The sequence below is a fragment of the Antechinus flavipes genome, chromosome 4, assembly GCF_016432865.1.
Source record: "Antechinus flavipes isolate AdamAnt ecotype Samford, QLD, Australia chromosome 4, AdamAnt_v2, whole genome shotgun sequence".
Classification (NCBI taxonomy): Eukaryota; Metazoa; Chordata; class Mammalia; order Dasyuromorphia; family Dasyuridae; genus Antechinus; species Antechinus flavipes.
The window spans coordinates 94,936,709-94,957,134 of NC_067401.1; the positions used below are offsets into that span (position 1 = coordinate 94,936,709).

The following is a 20,426-nucleotide window of genomic DNA, read 5'->3' on the forward strand; positions in this document are numbered from 1 at the left end:
ATTCCCAGCCTTGGGAAAGGTGTTTTATACAAAATAGGGCAGAACATCGAGCCTCTTGGCTCTCCAGTCAATTGCCTCCAAACTACCAAAATTCTTGCCCCTTGTCCTCATACTGTATTGGTCCATCTCTCTGAGGATGTTTCTTCCAAAAGCTGGGCCCCAAACATACTTAAATAATCTGAGTAACACCTTAGAGATACTTTAGCACTATGTCTCTTTCAGTGACACGCTACATGTATTACCTTCAGGAGATACATCACAATAGCGCTTATAACCATTGCCAACAGTGGATGGTGGGAAGGTAGTTGAATTCTATTGCATTCCCATCTTGAAAGGTTTGCAAGATAAGATGGTAAATTCAGATTTCATGACTCAGATCAATTCTACTAACAATAAAGTGATTACCAATTGAAAAACACTTATTTCTCTTCAGTTCTCACAGAATTAAATTCATTTTAAACAAAATTGTTCAAATGTTCTACTAGCCTTAGCCTCCCTAATTGCAAAGCTTACAGACATGATCCACCATATCCAGCTGACAAGATTTTTTTTTTAATGGCCCAAGGGATGGTGAATTACTTTCTCTTTAACCATTTTAAAGTCTAAAAATTAGATCCTGAATGGCAATCCCCACCAAAAAAAAAAAAAAAAAAAAACAATCCTCCTCAAAAGCAAATCCCACAATCAAAAATTCCAGTGTTGACTATTATACTATTATAATCTATGTTTCTAGTATACACTAGTATACAAAATTCTATTACTCACTATTATGTTATAAAAGAGTCCCCTTCCTCCCTCCCCTCAATGAAATACAAATCAATTTACTTACTAGGTCCTTTGTAGGATTTCTAACTCGGAAGAAGTAAACGACTAAGGTGGTGGGCAGAAGCTCCCACACAAAAAGGACCACTCCAAACACTACATATCCAGCATCTCCAAGCTGACTTTTCAGATCTGCCTGTTAAGGTAAAAAAGATTGTAGAAATGGACGTGATTACACTGGATAAAGTCACAGATGGATAATGCTTAATTAAAAGTGAATACTACATAATAATTCTGACAATATTCCTGAACCTTTTCTCCCTGTTCTCCCATTCAATATATCTAGCTAAACTATAGGATCATACTATAATAAAGTCAGACAAGACTTTCAATCTTAGCCAGCCTCCTGAGGGACACTGATGATCATTTCAACTTTTCATGTTCAATAATTATCCTTAAATAGCAGTGTTTAAAAAAAACAAATAGGTAGTTTTTTCTATATCCATTGATATAATAATGATTTTTTCAATAACTGCAAAAATGTTTTTGCAAAAATAAAATATCCATGAAACACTAGAAAATTTAGGAATAAAATAGACCTTACCTTAAAAATAGTAAATAATATATGTCTAAAACTGAGAGTCAAACTTATATGTCATAAGGATAAATTATAATTCTTTCAGTGAAATCAAGAGTAAAATGAGGATATACATTGTCATCACTACTATTTGACTTAATCATAGCAATGGTAGTTATAACAAGACAAGAAAAAGAAATCTGCATAGAAATAAGCACAACAAAAAAAGGAAAAAAATTATTTTTTTTGCAGATGATATGACAGTGTACAGAGAACCCTAGAAAGTCAACAAAAGTTGGTTGAAACAATAATTTCAGCAAAGTTCCAGGATATAAAATAACTATCCACCAATCTTCAGCATTTTTATAAATTGCCAACACAGAGAGATTTCAGCATTTCTGTAAACTGTTAGCAGAGATAGAGAAATTTTGTTTAAAATAACAACAGAAAATTGAAAATACCTGGGAATCTACTTACCACAACACACACAAGAACTAGATGAATACAACCTCAAAATATAGTTTATGGGAATAAAGGCAACACTAAATAGTTGGAAAACTATGACTGAGACAATAAAATAAAATTACAACACTACCTAAATCAATATGTTTATTGAGTTCTATAAGAAGTATTTTATAGAACTAGGAAAAATAACAACAAAATTTATCTGGAGAAGCAAAAAGCCAAGAATCTTAAGGGAAATGATGGAGGTGGGGAGTGAGAACAAAGTGGGCCTAACAATACCAGATCACAAATAACGCCACAGACCTGTAATCTTTAAAACATAAAGATTATGTTTTATATTATAAACATACAAAAGTAAATGAACTTAGTAGATTAGGGTTTGATAAACCCACACACTCCAGATACTGGAGTAAGGATTTACTGATTAACAAAACTTCCAGGAAAACTAAAGCATTGCATAATCAACTTAAAAGAACATCCTTTCAGATTCTTGGATAGGGGAAGAGTTCATAATCAAAAAAGTAATAGAGAGGATAATAAAAGATAAAATAGATGATTTTATTTGCATAAAATTAAACTGTTATGGAAGTAAATCCAATTCACTTAAAATTATAAGAGAAATAGGTAACTGGTAAAAAAAATATTTGGAGCAAGTTTTTCTTATAAAAGATCTCATTTTCAAGATATAGAAGAAACATTCAAATCTACTTTAAAAAAAAAAAAAAAGAACCATCCAAAAGTTGATAAATGTCAAAGGATATGAAAAGGCATTCATCAAGGAAAGAAATCCAAGCTATTTATAGCCATATGAAAAAATGATCCATTTCATTAATTATTAGGGAAATTAAAAATAAAAGAAATTCTGATATTCCACTTAATACTCACCAGCTTGGCAAAAATGATAAAAAAGAAAAATGATAAATGACAGTAGGGCTTCTGAGAAAATAGGAATACCGATATATTATTTAAAAGGCTATAAACGACTCCTTCCATTCTGGAAAATAATTTAGAACTATGTTCTAAAAATTATCAAATTATACTTTTATTTTAATCTTATATTCCAAAGAATTTTTTTTAAAGAAAAAACTATAACAGTTTTTTTTTTCCTATTTTATTTTATAACATTGAGGTAACTAGATAGCAGCATAGCGGACACAATAAGAATTGGAGTTAAGATCTGAATTCAAAACTAGCCTCAGACAGTAACTAGCTGTGTGACTCTGGGACAATCCTTTAATTTAATTTAATTTCTCTGTACCTAAGTTTCCTCATTTGTAAGATGGGGATAATAATACCTTCCCTCAAAGGGGGTTTTGTGAGAATCAAGTAAGATAAACCATATAAAATGTTTTCCAGACTTTAAAGCACTATCTGTATGTTAATTATTATTATATAGACACCAAAACTGGTTATATTAGTTTTCTGATAATAATTTCCTAATTTCTGCATGTCAAGCTTCTTCGGAATCTGTCCCAATATTCTGCTGGGGTTTTTCCACAGCTGCATTATAGCAATGATTCATGAAGAGTTTCTGGTCAACTACTGTGTCAGTCTCCCTCTCTCTGTTGTTTTTAGGTGGACTTAACTTTACAAACTAAATATGCCCTAAAATTATGTGTAAGCTCAAATTTTCAAAATTTGACTATATTTTAAAGAATGTACTGGCCCTGTCTGTACCTAAAATTGAATCATTTAAAAAAAAAAACATTTTTTGTTATTCAGTAAAGTTCTAATTTGTATATAATGCAAAATTTGATTTTCATGTTTTATATTCTTAAAGTGGGGCAGGCCAGTCACTTAACAATCATTTCATAAGCATTTACTATGAATCAGGCACCACACTGAAAGCTAGAGATCCAAAAAAAGGCAAAAACCCTCTTTGTTATTAAGGAGCTCACAACCTAATGGTAGACATGAAGTAGAGTCAGCCCACCTTCTCCGTGTATTTGTGGTTTAAGTGAGCCCTGTTCTTATCTTTGAATTTCCATCTGTTTTCATTAGTCCAATTCACCAAGTTTATTTTACATTTACAAACAGGATGACTATAAACCTACTTTAAAGAAAGGGACAGAGCAGAGACTGGCTCTGTGATTTTATTGATTACAGGGAGCTCCAGGTTCTTGAAATGAACAAAAAGGAAAAGGCAATTAGTGCTCTTAGTAGTTGCTAATCTGGAGAGTATTGTCTGTAACTGAGAAGATGAAAAGGCTCCCTTTTCTCTTTAGAATACAGTACTCTTTAGCCCTAGGCCCTCAATTTCTTCAAACGTATCATAAAATATTTGGACCAGATGACTTCTAAGATTCCTTATAATAATAACTTTCTGTAAAAAAAAAAAAAACTGTTGATATTTATATGGTGTCTTAGAGTTTACAAAGGGCAGTGAGGTGGTAGAGTGGATAGAATATAGAGTCTAGAGTCCAGAAGAGTCATTTCTCTGAGTCAAATTCTAGTCTCAAACACTTCTAGCTATATGGCCCTATTCACCTCAGTTTCCTCATCTGTAACATGGTGGTGAGGATAAAATGTAATAACATACATAAAATGCTTTGAAAACCTAAAAATATTACATAAATGCTAGTTATTATTATTTAGGATACTATAGGGAATTATTCTCCACATTTTGAAGATGAAGATGCTGCAACCAAGAGAAATTAAATGGTTTGCCTCTGGCCAGTAAACAATGGAAGCAGGATTTGAATCCAGATTCTTACTAATTCAAGATCAAACACTCTTTCCATTGTCAAACTCGCCCCTCAAATATAATCTCATTATTCATTGAATTTTGGACTGGATGATCATATGGAATTTCAACCAATTCTGTAGTTGTCTGAACCTAACCAGAATAAGAAATTAAATTTAGGACTTTCCTTGACTAAAAATCAATCACTTCACCTCCTTCCTTTCTCAAAAAGACAGGGAACTATGGGTATAGAATGTTATCCATGTTGACAGACATAGTTGATATATGTCACTTTTGCTGAAATGTGATTATAAAAAAAATGTTTATTATATGGGAAGGCTGGCTGGGTAGAAGAGGAAGAAGTTGTCTTCTCAGAAATGAATGTGATGTAAAAACAAAAGGCATCAGTAAAGCTAAAAAAAGAAAAAGAAAAAAATCTTAACCATTCCCTCTTCTAGGTCTTTTCATAAACAAAGGTATTCTCTGTCAGCAAAAGAAATGACAAAAATTATAGAAGGCCTGAGCCTGCAAAAGACAGAATGCTTCTATAGTTTCTCTCTTAACCATGTGATCTTCAAATGAATTCAGAAAGTCCAAGTGATAGAAAAGATGCACAATTTCTATAACTCAGATTTGGGGAGGCTAAGCGAGCCACAAGGAAATAAGCACCAGTCATTCTGAATGTAGCATCCTGAGTAGCTTAAATATTCATTTTCTTTTTTTTTTATTTTAAATTTTTTTGAATATTTATTTTCTGTAGCCCCTCATTTTCTATCCATGTCACTGGCCTGATTCAGATCCTCCGGTCTGCTTCTACAGTCAGGCAGGTCCTACTTTGTGTTCTACTATTTAGTCAAGATAAATCAGTTTTCCCATCAGCACAATGGGGATTATACAACTGCCTAATTTACAGGGATATGGTGAAAAAAAGACCTTTCCAAAGTTTAAAACATTATACAAGGTATCCTAAAAATCTTAGTGAAGTTTTAAGCTACTAAAGGTTCTCCATCATTCCCTTTAAGCTATTTAAGCCTGGAACTGCACTAAGTTTTGGGAGATGCTGTGTAATGCTCTTATTAGCTGGAGGGTGGATTTTGGTGGTCTTCTTGTTGACCATTTCTATGCTTGTTTTGGTTTATATTTGGATTTTAACACCCATCACAATTTCCTGTGATCTGAAGGAATTTGATAAAGAAATAACAGGCTAAAGCCATAGGAGAAAATGGGGAGTTTCTATTTAAGTCTAAAAACATCTCAGCAGTTATTTTTTAATCTAGATTTCTTCAAATGCTGCGAGTATACAATGTGGGCAGGATCAGACTTACTGTATCTATTTGGGGAACTCCTTTTCAGCATCGTTTTCTATGTTTGACTATAAACTTCTTGAGGGCAGAAGCTGTTTTTCTTAGCACAGTGACCAGCACATTGCTGCTCAGTTGTTTTTCAGTCCTGTCTAACCCCTTCTGTCTAACCATTTGGGGTTTTCTTGGCAAAAGTATTGGGGTATTTGTCATTTCCTTTTCCAGCTCATTTGATAGATGAAGAAACTGAGGCAAGCAGGATTAAGTGACTTGCCCAGGGTCACACAGCTAGGAAGTGTCAGAGATCAGACATGAACTTAGGAAGATGATGAGTCTTCTTGATTCTAGGTCCAATATTATCCACTGTATAACCTGAATGCCTTGCCTCATAGCAAATACTTAATATTTATTGAATTATTGAAATATTCAATATTTATTGAATTAAATGGGATTGAATTGAATCCAGATAGGGAAACTCTCTCTTTTGATAAAGATCAGCAGCTCTGTCCAGAGGCTTGCCTAATACTTCAAGATTAAATAATTTATCCACAGTTCCTAAGCTTTGTTTAAGAAGTGGGATTTGAACTCAGTTTTTCCTAATACCAAAGCAGTTCTCTATTCACTCTGCAACCCTCTAAATAACCTTAAAACACCTTGACCAAACCTCAGAGCACTTCATAAAATTTCAGGCATGTGTTTTCTGAAACCTAAGTAAGTTTTCTTTTATTCCTTTTGTCATTACAAATTTTAACTCTTAATAACACTAACATTTCCAAAATACTTTGAAAAGGCTTTGGCCACATTGGTCTGATCATTTACTTCTTATTGACTTTCTAGGAGGAAAAGGATTATGACATGTGGCACATTGAAACCCCTGATAGAAAAAAGTAAAATAATTTGCCCACCCAATGGCAGAAGGCTAATGAGGATACAGACCCAAGCAAGACTGGAAGTGTTCTGTGTTTTACTCTAGTGTACTCTAGTGTATTCTCATATCTCCAGACACAGAAAAATCTGAACATTTTTGGTTCTGGCACAATGAGCTCCTCACTTGCCTGATCTGATACGTTGTACCAGTCGTAATCAAAGGAATGGACATTCTTATTGTGAGAAAAGGATAATATGAACAAGTTGTAACAGGCTCTGGATGCATAAAGCAGGATAACTGTCACCCCGATGGTGGTCACTTGACACACAGATGAGCCCTGGAAAAGAAGGAAAATTGCTTTAGTCCAATCCAATTCCCTGCCATCCCTTAGTCCTTTTTGTAACCATCATTGCTTAGCTGTATCACTGCCCCATCTGAATGCCCTATTGGAAATTCTATCAGACACCGGTTATTAGTAACCCTATACACGTATATTTAGTTTAAAGAATCTGGTCCTATAATCCCAAACCTGCTTGTATTTTCTTTCCTCCTAGGATAGGAGATGGCAGCAATATTAGTTTGGAAATACTTCCATGCGGTCCAAGCCAAACGAGTATGCTGTGCTGTTTTAGAGCCCTCTGGGTAGGAATCTACAGTGATGTGGACCTTTGTTTTAATTCTCCCTGCACACTGCTGGCCAGTTCAGTGGTAAATAGTCCCAGAAGCTGCCAACTCCCCTAGGTCTGTTGTTTGCTTTGGCCACTTTTCCCAGTGAGATGATTAAGCACACAGCAAGAGATGGTTTTGTGGACAAAGCTCAGTTGCTGGAGGATTTTTGGAACCAGTAACACATTTGGTGTTTAATAAATACTTGTTGGCTGGACTCAGGATTGTCAGTAGTTATGAAAATTCTTCACTTAATAAATGGTCAGTTTTTCTAACCAATCAGAACATCAAGGGATAAACAGGATATTCGCTGTTGTACCTGAACATCTGGAGACTGCTTTGATTTTTTTTTTTTCAGGAAGGAGTTATCAAATAAATCCAAGGTATTATTAAATTGTTTCAATGGCTGTTAATTATGCTTATTATTTTCCCTGTGGGAGGTCTGAATAGTGCTTCAGTAGAAAGCTACAATTTAATCCTTCCTGTTAAATTCCCTCTCCCTGTTTTTAAAATCCCCAACTGTCTCATGTAAAGAAGAGATTATGTTCAAGGGAATTCAGACAAAATCAAGTTTGACATTTCCTTGCAAAGCATGTAAACGAAAAGTTGTCCTAGCACATTGGCTGTAAGATTCAATTCTCCAAGGTAATGTCGGCAAACAAAATGGTGCTTGGTGGCAAGGATTTGGATTTTTAAGGAACTTTCCCCTAGGCCCTCCTTGGCAGCTATCCCTCAATTTGTCATGATTGGTTGCTTTCTGAGCATGGCAGATTGGCCCATGCAAACTCCATCACCTGGCCCCAGTCTTCAGACTAAAGAGATTAAACAAATGGGTTTTAAGGGCACTCAGCAAATCACTAGTAGATAAGGGAGCAGAGGCCCGACTCTCCTGCTCTGATGTCAATATTCTGTCCTGCCAAAAGTTACACAACACTCCTTTGCTCAGCAATCTGCTTTGTGGAAAAAAACTACACCAGCTGTTTAGGCAAATTTAGTCCTATGGTCTCAAATATGCTTATTTTATTTTCTCCTAAGTATCCAAAGTGGCAAGGACTGATGTTTCTAGGGTGGAAGAGAGTAGTAGAGAATGGATTTGGTTTATAACTTCCTCTCCACCTTTAATTCTGGTTTCTTCTCTGTAAAAAGAAATCACCATGTGGCTAAAAAGGCAAGCAGAAGGACAATTTTGTAGGCACTTGTCCCTAAGGAGCAATAAGGCTCTAGTCATCTGCAAATCAAGGGGAAAAAATATGGCCTTGAAAACTAAAACACACTGAGTTCCCCTTGACTCACCAAGTAACCTTCAAAAAAACCCCAGTGTCTTTTAAAAATTGTAAATATGAGACTACAAGAAGAATGTATGATTTTTAACTGTAGGAACTATCAGTGGGGGAAGTACGTCACTCAACACAGATCAAAATCTGCCTTTAATTTAGCAGATTCTTCCTGGCAGATGATTGGCCCGAGTCACAGCAAAGAGACTTGTACAGGGCCATAAAGCTAATTCAGAGTCACAGGCAAGATGGGAGCCCATGTACTCCAAGACATATTCTGTCACATACTCTTTTAAAATAGAGGAAAAATCATTTTCCATCTTTAAATTGATAAAATATTATCTTCAAACTCTATCCTGAATGCTGGTTAATATACTCCTGGCTGTCTGGCACAAGGATGCCCCAGGAATACAAGAGGATGGGCTATTAGTGGTTTGAACTTATGCCTCAGTCTTTTGTTTTAAACAACAGCTTTACTGGCTTTCACCGAAAGGTTAGGCGTGAGAGACATTCTGGCATTTTCTGTTTCCCACTCAATCTGCTCCTTCTGCCATGAGCTTTTTGGAAGGAGTTGAGTACGTGCTGGAAATGCTTCCCACCTTACCTTAGATTCCAAGTATATATTGGCTAAGGACATCTTGGAAATCTTGTAGAGGCAGATGGAAAGTGAGATGGCGCAGAGAACAAAGAGTGTGTCGTTAATGGCCACCCGCACCGAAACGATGACCTTTCTCTCCCAATTTTCTGTTTTCACGAGCACTGCACAGGTTAAATTTACCAACAGGAAAAGAAGGCTGATGAAGAGGGAAGCCAGGTAGAGGGGGAGTCTGAAAAGAAAGAATGAAAAAAATGTTGCATAAATATTGAGCTCAGAATACAAATTTCCTACTTAATTCCCCACAACAGCCACACTAAGATTAGGAACTTGGAGCCTCCTTATTTTATAGTTGGATGGACTTTTAAAAATCTGCTATAGACCCTTACAGAAGTTGGAAAGATGCCCCGTTGTCTATTCTTCCTGAAATTTTATACAGTAACTTCTAGGGAATACAGAGTTGCTGTGGGGGCTATTTGCTGTCTTTCAATAATAATCAGCCTTAATCAGAAGCATTTATCTATTTCTCTCTATATATTTATCTATATATATCAAGTGCTTTCAATAGTCACATGCATGTATTTATAATGTGTACATACATGTGTACATGTACATCAATGCAGTGTGTATGTACATGAATACATGTATTTATGTGCATATATGTGTATGTGTGCAGAATAAATACAAACCAGCTAGAAAGTAGTTAAATCAAATATAATTAGGAAAGGGGGAAATCAGAAATAACTTCATATATGTGTCACTCATTATTCCAAGTGCTTTCAATACAAAATATATACATATATGTATATATGAATATATGTGTGTATATGTATACATGAATGCATATTTATGTGCATGTATGTGTATGTGTGCAGAATAAATACAAGCCAGCTAGAAAGTAGTTAAATCAAATATAATTAGGAAAAAGGGAACTGGCTGTTGATTGGGGGAAATCAGAAATAACTTCATATATGTGTCAATCATTGTTACAAGTGTTTTCAATACAAATAGATACATATATTTTAATATAATGTATATATTTATATATATCTGGATGTGTACATGAATGTATGTACACATAGGCATGTATGTGTATATGTACAGATTAAATACAAACCAGCTAAAAAGTAGTTAAATCAAATATAATTAGGAAGCTCAACAGGTTGTTGAGCAGGGGGAAATCAGAAATAGCTTCAAGTAGAACCTGGAATTTCAACTGTATTAGGAAGAAAGGGATTTTATGAGACTGGGGGGGAGGCTAGTTGTACATTCTAGACATGGGGGACTTCTAGGGTAAAATCACAGAAATAAGAATGGAGTGAATTTGTGAAGATAATAGAGATTCCATTGGGTTCCTGAAAACTAACATCAATAACCTACAATACCCTCCTGAGAAGGCAATGACTACCCAGAAAGGATCAATTTCATTCCAATAATTTAATTTGACAAGTATTGGGTGACTCTTAAGTACAGACCACCGTACTAGGAGAGAGAAAAGATTTAGATCCTGTATTCAGGAAGCTTAAGAACAATAGCCACAATAACAACAATGAATATTTAATATAGAATGTCTCAAAAGTCTTAGCATAATATTAAAGCATGAGTAGTTCAAATTTGCACTGAGACTTATTTTAAAGTCTTTAAAGTGCTTTACAGATATTATTTCATTTGATTCTCTCAACCCTGGGAAGTAAATGTTATTATTGTCCCCATTTTATAGATGAGGAAATTGAGGTTGAGAGACATTAAGAGATTAACTCAAAGTCAAATAGCTAGACGTGTCTGAAGACACTGCTGTATCTATGGTTTACTAACTGCTAATCTAGTAAAGTGGTAATACATATACAAATAAGACAGAATATAATTTCATATGAGATAATGGCACCATATAAGTACTATATAATAAAGTATCCTATAAGATCCAAAGCAGGTAGTTTAGGATGAGCTTTAAAGGATGGATAGGAATTCAACAGCTATGAAAGGGGAGAAGGATAATAACTTCACAATTACACAGAATTTTAGGTTGCAAAGTACTTTACATAGGCTATCTCATGTGAGTCTTACAAAATTCTTAAAAGTGCTATTATTATTTCTCTTTTACTAATAAATATGGAAGCTTAGAGAGATTAAATAATTTGCTCTGAGTCTCACAGCTTTTTAGTATTTCAGGTGGTGGAATTTGAACCCAAATCTTCCTGACTCCAAGTGACTATTTCACAAAGTAAAAAAAAAAATTCTGAAAAAATATCTTTATGATTCCAACCCAAACACTGTTGCATACTCTTTTAAAATGGAAGCAAAATCATCTTCCATCTTTAAGTCGAATTAAATTGATGAAGTAAATTAACATCAATTAAGTTGAATACTGAATAAGTATTCTCTTCAAACTCTACCCCAAACATAAGTTAATATACTCCTGGATGTCTGGCACAAGGATGCCTCAGGAATGCAAGGGGATGGGCTATTAGTGGTTTGAACTTATGCCTCAGTCTTTTGTTTTAAACAACAGCTTTGCTGGCTTTCACTAAAAGGTTAAGCATGAAAGACATTTTGGTATTTTTTTGTTTCCTACTCAGTCTGCTACTTCTGGCAGGAGTTTTTTGGAAGAAGTTGAGTATATGTTGGAAATGCTTCCCACCCTACCTTAGATTCTGAAAAAAATATTCACAAGTATAAGAAGAATTAAGAACAGAGACACAGGAACAGGGACCCAAAGGACAATTAAGGAGAAAATCATCCATTTTGATCATACTGTAGAATGTATAGATGGGAATAATATAAAATACCAAATAAGATAAATATCTTAAGTGCTTTGCAAACTTTAAGACTCTATACAAATGCTAGTTATCACTATCCTCATCATCACATGTTATTATAATACTTTATTATATGATTATTATAACACTATGAGTCTACATTATTATTATGTTTGGTTTTTTAAATCATTTTTCAGTTATATATGATTCTTTGTAACTTTATTTGGGGTTTTTTTTGGGCAAAGCTCATTTTACAGTTGGGGAAACTGAGGCAAACAGGGTTAAATGACTAGTTCAGGGTCACACAGCTAGTAAGTATGTATGGTCAGATTTGAATTCAGGAAGATGAATCTTCTTTACACCAGAACTGGCATTCTATGCACTGTGCCACCTAGATACCTTTGTTGTTATATAAGACTAGAAAATAGGTTATAGAAAGACTTGAAGCTTAGTTACTAAGACTTGAAGATTCAAGAGATAATAAGAGGTATTAAAGATTTTTGATGAAGGAAGAAAATGAGCAGATCTATGTATAAGGAAGATCTATTGTGAAGGATAGACTGGGAAGGAAAGAAAATATTATGTGAGAAGATGGAGGGGGGGGAAAGTTTGTTAGCATATTAAAAATAGTCTAACAATATAACATTTTTACTCTTTTTGTTGTTTACTTGAATTCTATTTTTTTCTCATTTTTTCCCTTTTTGATTTGATTTTCTTTATGCCGAATAATTGTGTAAAAATACACACACACACACACACACATATATATAGGATTTAACATATACTTTTGACATGTTTAACAAAAAATGTAAATGAAGTTATAAAAAAAAATCTAGTAAGATCATAATAAGGACCTAGACAAGAAATATAATAGTCTAGTAAAGTCGTAATGACAACCTAGACTGGGTGTGGCAGTGGAATGGAAAGGTCAGGACAGGTATAAGAGCTATTCCAGAGATAGAATCAATAACAATAGCTAATATTTACATAGTTCTTGATGGTTGTCAAAATGCTTTAGGTCCATTATCCTGTTTGAATCTCCCAACAGCCTTGAGAGGTGGATATGATTACTATCCCCACTTTACAGATGAGGAAATTGGGGCTGATGGTTCACAAAGCTAGGAAAACTTGGAAGCAGTGTTTAAACTCAGATTTTTCTGATTCCAAGTCTGTCAACAACCTGATTCATAGAACTATGACTTTAGAGGAGTGGAAGGAACCTTAGAGGTCCTGTAGTCCAGTCTCTTCATTTCATAATTGATGAAAATGAGATCCAGATTGGTTGTCAGTAGTCCAAAGTCATACAAGGAATAAGTGGGATTTAAATTAAGATCCAAGTTCATCACCGATTCCACTGTACCATATTAACTCCCTTAAACAATTAAAAACAGTGAGAAAATTATAACAGTCCAATGCAATAAGCCTTTATTAAGTACATGCTATATCAAGAATTCTGCTAGGTCTTGTGGGTACAAAGAAAAAATAGAGAATAATTCATAAAAACAATGCCAAAAAGGGAAATTGAATGAAGGTTTTACCACTGAAATAGAAGGATGAGAAGTTTTTGGGAGAGGGAAAAAATTTGAATTTTGGATATGTGATTTTGGGTTCACAGATTCAGAGCTGGAAAGGAACTCGTAGAGAGATTTGAGTCCAATACTCCCACTTTATTAATGAGAAAACAGAGATAGTAAATGACTTGCTCAGGCATGTAAATAAGTAACAGAGCCATGATTTCAGTCAGTCAAAAAACATTTATTGTGTGATTAAAAGGTACTAACCATAGAATATACAAAAAAAGGAGCAAAAGTCAATCTCTACCTTAGAAGTGTTCACAATCTAATGGGAAAGACACAACAAGCAAACACATACATACAAACAAGTCATGTACAAGATAAATAGGAAATAAATAGAGGAGGAAGGCAGTAGAATTCAGAGAGATTGGGAAAGTTATCCTGTAGAAGATGGGATTTCAGTTGGACATGAAGGAAGTCAGAGAAGCCAGGAAGGGGAGACAAAGAGGGAGAGTGTTCAAGTCTGGGACAAATCAGAGGAAACACCTAGAGCTGAGAAATAGAGTGTCTTGTTCATGGAACAGCAAGCAGGTCAGTGTCGCTAGATTAAAAAGTTCAGGATGGTTCCAATGATCTTGTGATGGAGAGAGCCCTCTACATCCAGAGAGAGGACTGTGGAAACTGAGGGTGGATCATAACATAGCATTTTCACTCTTTTTTGTTGTTGTTTGCTTGCATTTTATTTTTCTCATTTTTTTCCTTTTTGGTCTGATTTTTCTTGTGCAGCATGGTAATTGTATAAATGTGTGTACACATATTGGATTTAATTATATTTTTAACATGTATTAGATTACTTACCATCTACAGGAGGGGATAAGGGGAAAGGAGGGAAAATTTGCAACACAAGGTTTTGCAAGGATCAATGCTGAAAAATTATCCATGCATATCATGTGTTTTGAAAATAAAAAGCTGTAATTAAAAAATAAGGAGTTCATGATGGGGTTTAAGGTATAAGTAGGCTGGAGGGCACATGTGTTGGGGGAGTGGATGATGAAGGGCTTTGAACACCAAACAGAACATTTTGTATTTCATCTTGGAGGGTAGGGAGTTACTGGAATTTAGTCTTTCTAGGAGAAATCAGACAAAGTGGTACTCTGAGCACTTTAAGGTAAATTTAAAGCCTAATATTATCACTAGCCACATTAATAAAAGTCCCCAGGCCAAATTAAAAAGGGCCTTGTAGGATCTGTTGGCCTTTTACCAGAAGGAAGAGGCTGCCATTTTGGATTCTCTCCTGTAGGGAATTCCTGCAGCTTCTCTGAAGGGCTGGGTTCCATTTTGTTATTGAATGCCTCCAAAATCAAAGCCTATAAAAGCTTTCCAAATAGCTCCTGGGAAGTATGTCTGCTTTTGAAGTTTTTCATTTTTCCCTCTCAGCTCTTGTAAATAGACAGTAGTAGTTGAGTATAAACAATGATGTTCTTGCACTAGCCAAGGCTTAATCTATAAACTTGACTTTCCAGGTAATGACTGTTACCTGAAAGGTAACAGACGTACCTATACAACTGTAATAAAATAAAGCTGGGAAGAGGAGCCCATGAATAGGCTGACTGAAAACAGTGACTCTAATAACATTTTTTATGTGTCTCACTTTTTTCCATATTTCAAAGGATAAAGCTAATGTCCCTCACCAGATACAGATTCTAAAGTCTCTGATGGTTCAAGTTAAAAGCATTCTATAAGAACATATTCTGCTTTTATATAATTCACTATATTTTGGTTGGCAAAATGCTTTACATCCATTATCCTGTTTGATTCTCACAACAGCCTTGGGAAGTGGGTTTGATTATTATCCCAAAAGTTAGCAAACATTGATTAAACACCTACTATATGTAAGGCCTAGGAGTTACAAAGATGAAATGTTCCACCTATTGCTCTTATTGCTGGAGGAGTGAGAGGAAAAAATAAGATGTGCAGAAAAGAATATAAGGCAAGATGTGATAAGTACAAATAAAGAATCTATACCTTTTGTCAATTATTTTGACACTAAAGTTCCTTAAAGGTAGGAACTATTTCTTTTTTTGTTTTTGTATCACTAGTGTCTGGCATTTAATAGATGTTCAATAAATTACTTCTTAATTGATTGATTGATGATCTCTTATAAAATGGGCAGAAAATGATATACCATTAGAAGTCTGCAGATATAAGTTCTGGATCACTAAATTATTATATACATTCAGATAAATCACAATTTCTTAGTGCCTCAGCTATCTTATTTATAAAACAAGAATAATTTCTGCCTTCCTCTCAGAGTTGTTTTAAAAATTAAAAGAGATATGAATATAAAGGTATTTTTTAAACATAAACATGAGTGGTGTTGTGATTTGTCAATTAGGAGTCATGGATTTGATAATCAAGAAAAATAAATTTCAGTTGCAAATTTACAGTCACAAATTTAAATGGTATGCAACTCTATTTTATAACAGTGACTTAGATACAAACATGATCAACTATAATTTCATCAACAATTTTATACATTTGTCAGCTTTCTCTTATTAATGACAAATAAATTAACAACTACAGCAAGCTACTTCCAGATAACAAGAACAAAAAAAGGATTATATATTTCTTTTTGTAAACATTTAATAATAATTTAATATATTACTTCTTGACTGATTGATGCATATTCAATTAAAGCCTCTTGTTGGTCAATTATACATTTATACTTGAGCAGCAAAACAATCTTGATTATTTGGATATTATGTTTAAAATTAACATTAATATTACAATTTTAAGTATGATGTCAAAATTAATAACAGTTTGGTAATATTTAATACATAATAAATGCTTCAGATTGGATCCTTAAGGATTTCTATTTCTGAAAATAATGGGCAGTGTGTCACTCATGGGCAGAAATCCAAGAGCTGGTCTTCTCTGTGGCAAAGGATAGAACTGAAGAATCGTGCCTGGATATAAAACTACCATAAATTGAAGGGATTGAGAGGCTTTTCAGGCACTTGTGACTCAGATCCTAAAGAGATTGCTTGAATCACTTAGCCGCAGGCTCAAACAGTACTTGTTTTGCTAAATACATACTGCATCACACTAAGGAGAGCTCCCTTCTTGTGAGGAAGCAACCCAAAATTAAGGAACTTAAACGTTAGAAAATAAGGTTGTAGGTTCTGATTAAAAAAAAAAATAAGGCAAAGTTTGGGACATCAATTTGAAATCCTTCATGGGTTGATAGGACCTGCGAAGGCTTGTATTCTATTGGCAGAATTTTTGAGAACTCAGGGTCACTTTTGGATAGTGGCAAGTTGAGACACTCTAGGAGGGTTTTATGTAACCAATCTACTCTTAGAAAATAGCTTAATGCTTCAAAACATAAATGGCCCCTAAGGTCCTTTCCAACACTGCTATTTCTGTGCATATCACTCTTCAGTGGCCCTAGTGCTCACATCAATGGACACTGAGACCTTATCAATGACCTGATATGATGATCCAAGGAACTTCCTTGATTTTAGAAACCTTTCTTCTCTTGTGGTGGGCTGCTAACCCTTAAACTTTGTCTCAGTTCCTTCATCTGAAAGATGGAGATATTAATAGTTCCCTCCTTCCAGGACTGTTGTGAGGATCATATAAGATAATATTTGTAAAGAATTTAGCACAGTACCTTTAATATAGCAGGTGCTTAATAAATGTTTGTTTTGTTCATATATATATATATATGTATATATATATGTATTTATATTTTCTATAAATATGTATGTGCATATATATATATATATATATATATATATTTCCCACAAATAGCTTGTCTATACATAGTTATTTAGTGACTCTATTTTATTGTTTCTTTGTATCCTCAGCACAGGACCACCCTGACAGCTCCAATAGTCGCCCCTATCTCCTCCCGAGTTTTATTTTAGATGACCACAATCTATAATCACTTATTAAACATCTACTAAATACTAGGTACTATGTTAGGTTATGCAACATGTGAGTGGAATATACTTCCTTTTGCTTCTTTCATTTAAATAGTCTCTGGATTCCTACCTCCTACAAGACATTTTCTGGCTACCTAGGAAAGGTGCACTGGTTTTTACCAGATTCAGTCCTGCCTGATTAACTCAACAAACATTTTAAAACTGCTTACTAGGAGAATAGCACCATACTAGGGTTGAGGAGATAGATAAAAATAAAACTCTATCTGATCTCAAAGAACTTACATGCTCTCACACTCTCACATCTTCCTCATGGATCCCTCTCAGAATTCTTAGAGCTAACTTTTCCTTCTATTTGAAGGCTTTCCTAATCTTCCCAAGATCCCTGGTCACTCTCCTCTCAGAACTATATTGTATTTTTTTGGAGACATATACTTAAATATGCACATCACTCCCTTAACAGGATATAAATTCTTTGAGGGAGGAGACTATTTCATTTTTTCATTGTATCCCAGTGCCTGGCACATAGCTGACACTAAATAAATGCCCGTTTATTGAATAGTTGATTGCCTAGTCAAAAATCACAATTTTCTCTTTCCTTTAGATACCCACAAAATAATTTACCCTTTGTTTATGTTAAATACAAAGTAGTTATGTTTGTTCAACATCTATACAGATGTCTGAGTGCTGCTATGTTCCTTAAACCCAGAACTCTACTATGCTCTACACAGTGGCTACTATGTGTTGTTAATATTTGGATGGCACGGATCCTATCCTTTTCACGTCCTCCACATGATATCCAGTCCTACTTTAATATATAAATTAAGACCATATGTTAAGAATAAAAAGAGAGCTAAAGCAGAGACATAATAACTAAAATAAAACAACAATAATGATAATAAGCATTTCTAATAATAATGAAAATAAAACAACAATAACAATAATTAGCATTTCTAATAATAACAAAAATAAAACAATAACAGTGATAATTAGCATTGAGCTTGCCAAAGCACTTTATAACTATCTCATTTGACCCTTCCCAATAATTATTGCTTTAGGTGCTAGTATTATCTGCATTTTAAGTGATCTGCCCTTGGTCATATTGCTAATAAGGCAAGGTAATTGCAATCAATAAGTCAGGGAGAAGATAGGATCTTAGATTTAGGAATCAAGAGACCTTCAAGATCTTGGAGTCTAATTCCCTCATTGTATAGTTGAGGAAACTGAGGTCCAGAGCTGATAAGTGATTTGCCAAAAGTCCACGAGTTAATAAATAATAAACCTGGGTAGTCTGACTCCATACTCAGAACTACTGCCCACAAACCAATTTAACCCAGCCTGCCAGGATGGGAAGAATTTTACCAAATAATGGTAAGTAGGAATAAAATCTTTCCTGATCCCCCAACTGCTAGTGTCCTCCTTCCCCAACTACCTTATATCTAACTGTTTTGATTGTATTTGTATTATTTCTCTTTATAGCTACTCTGCATATATTCACTTTCCACTAACGTATCTCAATTAGAATGTAAGCTTCTTGCAAGTAGGGATGGTTCTATTCATTCCATTTGGTTCCTCAGTGCCTATTATGTGACCAAAGGGACAATGGCAAGATCAATCAATTATTCTACAATAATTTATTAAGTGCCTCTTATGCAGCAGACACTGAATGGGATTAGGATGAATAATCGAATATACTGAAACACATACACTAGTGTCCAGAGATGCCATGTGAGGAGTAGGATCAGGAGCACAATGTTTTTGGAGACCTGGTGAGAGCCTGTGTTCTAAAAGCACTATTTCCCAATGCATTTTAGTGATAACAGTACATTTTAGTAAAGAATGCAAGCTGGAAACATCCAGAAAACATGGGTTGAGCTTATGAATCAACCTCATTGTCTCGATACAAAAAAATAGCTCACTGTTTGCACAAATGCTTTTATGTAGCCCACTGTAACCCGAACTGGCCTTTGGAAATAGAATTATCTGGGCTTTTAAGGATAAGTCTCATCATGAATGCTATTTAAAAATCAATTAAATGAGCATGAACTATGAGCTAGCTACAGCATGTCTGGTTTGCAATTAAACACCACTTCCCATGGCTTGCCAACACTGCCAGTCATCCTGCCTGCAATGCAAATGAGTTACACTGTGGGTTGAGGAGTGAGACTAAGAGAAACTGCTACTTAGTCCTAAAATCTGGTTAATTTGGGGTTTTCCTCAAAGCAAAAGACAAAAAAACACTCATAAAAAAGGCCACAACATTCATAACTAAAGTCAGCGCTACATTTCATTTAGAGCTTAGTGAAAATAATAATGTATTTTCTTCCCCATCCAACTTGAAAGCTGATGGTCCCCAGATTGAGAACTGCTCCAGAGGAGCTGTGTTCCTCCTTAACTCTACCTTCTTCTCTTCATCTGGCAGCAGGTTTCTTGTTCTTCCCCAAGGGTTCCTTCCTATCTGGCTGTCCACTATGGTTTTTCTAGGTACTATAATTCCTATTATACCTCTGACTGTGGAACTGGATGAGGGAGAACTTAGAAGCCATTAGGAAGCTGCAGCAATAATCAAAATAAGAAATAATGAGAGCTTGGACTAGGAGTAGAAAGGAAAAGGCTGAAAGGGTTAAAAATCATATGATTTGGCAACTAAGGAGTGGGAGGAATCAAAGACAGCAGCTACTCCTAAACTATGTGACTGGGTCAAGGCAATAAGAGGGAAGGGAAGTTAGGGGAAAAGCTGATTTGGAAGAAAGAAAATAAAGTTTGGCTTTGGACATGCTGAGTTGAGTTAGAGATGCTGATAGGACATTCAGGGAGAAAGCGTTAAGAACTTCTCTCAGAGAGAGAAGTTAAGAAAATAAATTTAAAAAATACAAAGAAGAAACTAAAAGTTTGGAAGAGGGCACAATTTTAATCACTTCCACTTTAATATAAGCTTTTAAAAAAATGTATGTAAAATGAAGTGCTGTGAAATGAAGTGAGCAGATCCAGGAGAACATATACACAGTAACAGCTTGTTGT

At 34.8% G+C, this 20,426-nt stretch overlaps 1 protein-coding gene across 1 annotated transcript in view; it reads right to left on the reverse strand.

Annotated features, from left to right (window-relative positions):
* The window catches only part of GPR137B (G protein-coupled receptor 137B), a 93,398-nt gene that overhangs the window by 10,238 nt on the left and 62,734 nt on the right, over positions 1-20,426 (reverse strand). The window contains exons 3-5 of the mRNA XM_051993554.1: positions 9,201-9,423; positions 6,840-6,993; positions 830-954 (exon numbers count right to left, since the gene is read on the reverse strand). Of these exons, the coding sequence (XP_051849514.1) occupies positions 830-954; positions 6,840-6,993; positions 9,201-9,423 (502 nt within the window). The remainder of the gene's footprint in view (positions 1-829; positions 955-6,839; positions 6,994-9,200; positions 9,424-20,426) is intronic.